General features: G+C 36.5%; 1 protein-coding gene across 2 annotated transcripts in view; it reads left to right on the plus strand.

Annotated features, from left to right (window-relative positions):
• Positions 1 to 2,606, plus strand: part of LOC113803100 (CDK5 and ABL1 enzyme substrate 2) — a 23,049-nt gene extending 20,443 nt beyond the window's left edge. Inside the window, exon 10 of one of the 2 annotated variants that reach the window (XM_070129913.1) lies at positions 296 to 2,606. In XM_070129913.1, the coding sequence (XP_069986014.1) occupies positions 296 to 436 (141 nt within the window). In that variant the 3' untranslated portion in view covers positions 437 to 2,606. The remainder of the gene's footprint in view (positions 1 to 295) is intronic. The other variant, XM_070129914.1, reaches the window with a different exon arrangement.
• Positions 2,607 to 7,500: the final 4,894 nt, after the last annotated feature.

Consider the following 7,500-nt stretch of genomic DNA (forward strand, 5'->3'; position numbering starts at 1 on the left):
ATTAATAATATTTTTATTTATTTATTTGTTATTTGTATTTTTTATTTTTTTTATTTATTTGTTATTAGTTATTATTATTACTATTATTAGGCCATGTAATTAAAGTATTGAGGTTTCAGTTATTTACTAAAAGAAATGGGGTTTGTGGTTTTTACTTCTCTGCTGGGAAGAAATTTGGTAAAATTGTATTATTTTCACTTATCACTGTAATTATATTTATTATTGTAAATATATTATATTCTATTACTCAGTAGCCAATGGCATAATCATTCATCTGCTCTTATTCTCTCTCCAGAAAACGGAGAGCACCTTCAGGCTGAACCGACGTGACCTCACCCAGTGGGAATTTGCAGCTCTCGTGGCCCTTGAATTTGGGCTCCACCTCCCTACTTGGCATGTGAATCCACACTATCAACGGCTGCTGTTTGAGTCTTGACGAAAACACCGTGACGTCAACTATTCGTATACTTTGTGATGATCTGCTAGAAAGTGTCGTACCATTAGCGGGTGGTGGAAAAACTATGGCTGGGCTTTGTATAGCACTCGAAGGTATATAGTTTTTGGGATTTGTTCGCTCCTGTTGTTTCCTTCTTCTTTTCCTTTAATTCGAGTGTATGCTGATTAATGGTAGAGGAGATTAATTTGTTTTTATGTTGATAATAATATGATTTATCCTTGCTGTTATTATTATTATTATTATTTTCTGATTAGCTTATAATTATTTTTATAGATATTACATTATTTCTTATATCATTATACTTGTTATCCTCATTTTGAACAATTTCTTGTATTTCTTTCCTGTTATTATATAATTATTATCACCATCAGCATTTGTATCAATTATTTGTGTTATTCTATTTATTCTTAAGGAAGACTTGAAAGTAAAATTACACAGTTTTAATCCAACATGAAAAACATGCATGTGCGTTGGAAGCATTTTGTTCACCATATGCTTAGGCAATGTAAGTCTAATATTCAGATTAATTAGAGTGTGGGACAATTGTCCTTTGATTTATATGCATGCAGTTTCTAGCTGCTATTAATTTACTGGAAAAATTTTAAATGCAATACTAGAAGCCATTTTTACAAGCTCAGTTTTACTGCTTGCCAATGAAGCCACATTGATCTCTTCAAGGGATAATCATTTAAGAAAATATATTTAAAGGCATTTAGCATTAGTTTGCCTGATATCCACCAAGACATGGTCTATTGATGAGTGTAATGGTAGTGAAGATAATTTTCATCCCTTGCAATTATAGTATTTACATTCCTAAATGTGCAGGTCAGATTTTGTGCTGTCAATCTCATGTTACCATTATGTATAGCCAGTAAAACTTAACAATCAAAAGATTTACAATCTGTGTTGTTGATAGGAAGACTTCTCACCGAATGTAGCAAACAATCACAATTTCAGCAGCGGGGTTATTCTGAGCATGTTTAAGGGGGGGATGTGTTGAGGCGCTTTCTTATGCTTTTCCATGTGGAGATGTTCTATCTTCTGCTGGAAAGTGGGGTTGGTATGAGGCTTAAAGTTTACAGCTATTGAATAATACATTTAAGGATATTTTTGTATTATGGCTGTTTAACCAGCTGTGTTGTGTTTTGGATTAAGATTTTGCTGTGATTATAATACAAGTAGATCTGCTGGTAAGATGTAATTATATTTTTTGAAGATTGAATTCTTTAGCCAGCACTATATAGCTCAGAAGAGCTTCAAATAAATTAGATTGGATATATATATATTTTCAAGGGATGTAAACTTAATTTTACCAATGGTGTCAGGCAGGGCCTTCAAGCAGCAGAAATAGGATTTGGATAGTAAAAATTTGATGCACTTTATAAGTGTATATTATAGATATTCTTTGAAAGTCCATGTCTGCTGTGCTGCTAGGTACGAGGGCTTTTTAATTAACTGTAAAAAGATATTTTTGAAAAAATGTATATAGGTTTCTCCACAGGTGTAAATGAAAGATATTTTCAGTTGTCAGTGTTGCCTGTTCAGGAAAATGGAATCTGTAAAATGAAACATGAAATGTTCTATCTTCTTGATTTCAAACATGATAATTGAACTTGAACATCACATGAAGGTTGTCTATGTATAATTTGGAAGAATCTTTGCAGTCGTTGAATAATGGGTTTGGTCTTTCCAGTATGGTATGTTGATTTGGATGAATTAGCTTTTCTGTCTAACTTTGTGTAAAAATATGATAGTTCTATTTTGTATCACTGCATTGGTATTTATTAATTATTTTTTTTATTATTTCTTATTGAATGCAAGAACACATTTCTTGAATAGATTTCATTTGGAAGCTTCTCATCATGAAAATTTTAAGTTATCTCATTCACTGTATTCTGTCTTTGTATTTATCTGCATTAATATGCAGTCATACGTGAGTGAGTGACGTTAACTGAATATTTGTCATTTTCTCTTTGAGAGGAATGCTAAGTATTGTGTAATGAACTGCTTGTAACTTTGTTTTTAACTGTATGAACAGAATGGAATATGATATGTATATGTATATTCATGCATTGAGTTTTTATTGCACTGCTGTATTTATTATTCTGTATTTTTTGTCATATATATAATATAAAGATATATTAGAATTAATAGTTGTGTACAACTCACAGCTTTTTTCCTCAATATTTTATACTTCTTGTCTATGTCAGGACCTTGCATTTATGAAAGTTGTACCTAACAAATAGTACAACTTGGGATGACGATTTTCCTTTCGACAAAATATCATTCTGCTTGTTATTTTTATTGAGCAGGTTTATGCATTGAAATGTACAAGGTAACAAAAAGTGTCAGTATGTTAAAAATGCTACAATGTTCATTTTGCATTTTGTCAAGCTGCCGTAGTAGTCATTTGGTAATCATTTTTTGGTCACTTTCATTACTGCTTGAGCTACAGATTAAAATAGGTAGTATAAGAAAATAGATAGATAAAAGCAAGCCACACTTTCATTTCTTTAGATATGTGCACAGAAATATAGCTGTTTTATTGAAGGCAGGTTGGAGGCCATAGAAGTTGTTTCTCAAGCAATATAAGCACATTGCACTGCCAGTTGCATTATTGATATATTTTTTTGTGTTGTATCATTATGGCTGACGACTCCTCTTCAAGAAAACAGGTTATTTCACTCTAAATCTGCGGTTTAATGTAAGAAAGTCTTATTTTCGTACTGAGTAACTAAATATCTGTCACTTGTTGTATGTTGATGTTTGGCTTGTAACTAGGGTGATTTATGCAACGTAATTCAAATGGAACTCTTTTTGTGAATTGTTTTCCACCCGAATTTTGAAATTAGAAAGAGTAAAAGAGTATTTTTGTTAAATATTGTCGCCCTCTGTCTATGGTAGAAACATAAAAGTAGAAAATGGTCATGGTATATGTGCTGTTATTAATGTTACGGAACCTTTTTCCCCCAAGGAGTGATATAAGATAGTAAAGAAGTTTTACTTGAATTATTATGCTACTTAGTACCATGTGTTGTTCTAAAGGCAACTTCATGTTTCTAGTCTTTATTAGTCTATTCAAATTGGTGTTTAGTGTGACTCCAAGAAGTGAGGCTGTATTTAAGTGCATAGAAAGTATTAGTATTATCCTGTTTTTGTTCTTTATTTGTTGTAATTGTTGAAATTAAGAATTCTAATTTAGGTCCCAAGAATGTTGTGTAAATGGGTAGATAGGTCTGGCCTTTATCCACACCTTTGTAGATTTTTCTGAAGAATAAGAATGTAATGATTTCACTGAGGTGTAGTGAGTTGGTCCCAGCCTTGTGTTACCCTTTATCATGAGGTGGATTCATGGTACAGATGTATTTGATTTTTTTTCTTGTTTTTTTTTTTGTGATATTTCATGTTGCTGTAGAATTAAGTGTCCTCTGTATAAGATAAGTTTGGTCTTGCATCTTACTCTTTGAGTCAGCGGTGTTTGATAATTTCTTGAAGTTTCTTTTAATTCTCCTCATCTTTCACTTACTTCTTTACCTCCTCTTCCTTTGTCTCCATCCTTATCTTCTTACTTTTCATCCTTTTCCTTACTCTTTCCTCCTTTTCCTTACTCCTTCCTCCTCCTCCTCTTCTTTCTCCTTTTCCTCCCTCTCTTCCTTTTCCTTCCCCTCCACCTTCCCCTCCACCTTTTCCTCCCCCTCCTCCTTCTTCCTCCCCCTCCTCCTCCTTTTTCCTCCCCCTCCTCCTTCTTTTCCTCTCCCTCCACCTCCTTTTCCTCTCCCTCCACCTCCTTTTCCTCCCCCATCTGCTATTTTTCCTCCTCTTCCTTTTCCTCCCCCATCTTCTGGTTTTCCTGCTCTTCCTCCTATTCCTCCCCCTCCTCCTTCATTCTTGCTTTCTGCAGTTTTCTTCGGCCATTTCAGATATGCTTAATGTTTGTCAAGGTATTCTTAAATGCTGTATCATTGTAAAGATTCTTCACTTTCACAATTTAGTTGTGAAAAGAGAACAGAAATGGTTATACATTTTCTGGCTTATGTGACCAAAAAATAGAAATGAGGAATTCCATGAGGATTCAGTGTATTTTCATTGATTTTTACTGTCAAACACAATGTAATAGGAAAACCAGTTTTAGTGTAATAGGGAAACCAATTTTCTGTTCTCTCGGTAAACTTAACAAACCTCCATGTGATTGGATATGATGTACCTGAGTATATTATAACCAAGTGTATATTAATAGGTTGTATATATGACTTTTTTATGACTAGTAATTCCCTTTTTTCAGTTTTCTAAGTTTGTCCAGAACTTAAAGCACAGGTTTGTAAGTTATTGAAGGTACACATGTATGCACTCGCAGGCACATGTGCAGTAAAACCTACACACTCACATTTTTTTGCATATCTATGAATGCATTGATATTTACACACACATGCACACACATACGCACACACATGCACACACACACATGCATGCATACACGCATGCACACACTCGCAGGCACACATGAGCGCACACATACTCGTATACACACACACCACACCACACACCACACACCACACACCCCACACCCCACACCCCACACCACACACCCCACACCACACACCCCACACCACACCACACACCCCACACCACACACACCACACCACACACACCACACCACACCACACACACCACACCACACACCACACACCACACCACACCACACCCACACACATTGTGTATGTGTGTCTGTATGTATGAGGTATTGCTCAGAACAGAAACATTGTGTGTCTGCTGAGCACTGTATTGAGATTTCCTAATTCTCTGTGATAAGAGTGCAATCAGTTTCAATCTGTAATGTGACTGAAGTGCTGTCAAGACAAATATTCAAATCCATTCTTTACTTGTCTTGTTGATGTTGTTGTCATTATTCAGAAAGTATATGATACTAAATCACTGTTTGCAGTTTGATTAACCTCTCTTTATTGGTATCTGGTTTCCGTTATTCTCCATTTTGTGTCTCTTTTTGTAAATGTTTCTTATTATATTAATGTCTGTGGCAGGAGGTTACTAGGTTTGACTAGGAAATCTGTTGAGGAGCGATGCTGATAGAATAAACCAAATCCTTGGTAATTGAAATATAGTTTGTGTACTAGAAAGTACTAATACTTTGCAACATTGTAAATTGTATGATGTATTTTTCAGTCATTCATGTTCCATAAAAAAACAAGGATGTTAAATTAATGTGGAAAGTGGTGCCCTTATCAGTTACAGGTGATACATAGTTACAGAGAGATTGACCTGATTACTGGGATATTGTTTTCTGTAAACAAATCTGTATTTATTCATATGTACTTGATGATCCACATTTATGCTGACAAATATTGAAAAGGTAAGAATGAAAATGAATATATTCACAATACTAAAGATGTATCTGACCGGTTTCGATTATATCTTCGTCAGTAATACAAATGGACATATGTGGAAAGAATACTGTAAAAACAATTATGAAAAAATCAATAAAAGAAAAGCAGTAAAAAAACTGAGGGCATTTATACTCCCTCAAATTAGGCAGAATATTTAACTCTTACCAAGTCAACTCTGGGTATGGCAGCATATACCCCCACTCAATCTCTTGCTTGTCTCTGCTGTGGGGGGTCGTGGGTTAGGAGGAGACAGAGACCGAAGTCCATTGTAGGGTATCCCCCCTACCTTAGACCTTCCCCCTAGTCCATGCTCATTGTCATTGTGGGGAAGGGGGGGACCTAGGAGACGGAGACTGCGGCCCAATGTGGGGGATCAACCCAACCTTGGACTTCAGCCCTTGCCTCAATTAATTGTGCATGGTCTTTTCGTCTCCTCACTTCATTTTCCTTTTTCATCCCCCTTTTCAAGATCATCTTTATTATAGTGACCACTTCCCTGTCCTTATTCCTATTTCCTATGTTCCACTACCTAAGCCCCCTTGCTGGTACCTTGATAGAGCTGACTGGCATACCTTTACTTCCTATTCCACTTCAGACATACCTCTATATTTTACAGCCATTCCCGACCTCACACTTCAGAATGTGTTCCATGGTAGCAAAGCGCTTCAGTTGAAGCATGGAGCATGGAACAAATATGGTTACTTGAGAGGCACCCCCGGCTATTTAACAGCCGTACAATACAAAACAATCACAAACAGCTGTCGAATTTTCCTCCTTGCAGGTGTGAAGCCTGTGTACTAACCTTTCTAAAACCAAACAGACCTGATACCCTTCCACAAGACTTTCATCCCATAGCACTCACAAGTTGCCTATGTAAATTACAAGAAAGGATGGTTAACATCAGGCTAATGCGGTACCTCGAATCTCACAACTTTATCTCCTTATCTCTTTAAATCAGTTTGGATTTCGTCGCGGCCGAAGCACAGCTGATCCTCTGTTATTTCGAAATGCAAATCACATCAACATCTGCACGCCATGATTCGGTATTAGCTGTCTCCCGTGTCAGATGTGCCTCTTCTTTCCCTCAGTTCGAGGATGTCCCACAAGACAGTGGGCTCAGCACCGCATTGTTCCTCATAGTTGTAGACGTATTAATCTCAGCTCTACCACCAGAAGTCCGGTCATCACTTTACGTAGATGATTTAGCTATCTTTGCCTCTGGTCCCCCAATGCATGCTCTCCATAAGCTTCTCCAGTCTGCAATAACATCAATCTCTTCTTGGGCTACCAACCACGACTTTTGATTTTCCACCTATGAAACCTTTTCCCTCCTTTTTTCTCGTTCATGTATAGGCTCTCAACCTCCACTCCTCTCATCCAGTTCCTCCCTTCGGGCAATTTCTTTGGTGTCATTTTCGACTCCTAAACTGTGTGAGCGAAATCATATCCTTTCTATTCAAGAAGAATTCCGCCGTCGTCTCCGACTTACAACCTCTCTCAAATCCTCAAATCTCTCAAATCCTGAGGTTCCAATCGCAAAATGCTTCGTCTCCATATTACCCTTCTATTCTCCTACTTTTCCAGCAGCCATCTCTATTCTTCCTTGAACATTTTTCCTATACCTTCCCCAGTGCCAGAGAC

The sequence above is a fragment of the Penaeus vannamei genome, chromosome 14, assembly GCF_042767895.1.
Source record: "Penaeus vannamei isolate JL-2024 chromosome 14, ASM4276789v1, whole genome shotgun sequence".
NCBI lineage: Eukaryota > Metazoa > Arthropoda > Malacostraca > Decapoda > Penaeidae > Penaeus > Penaeus vannamei.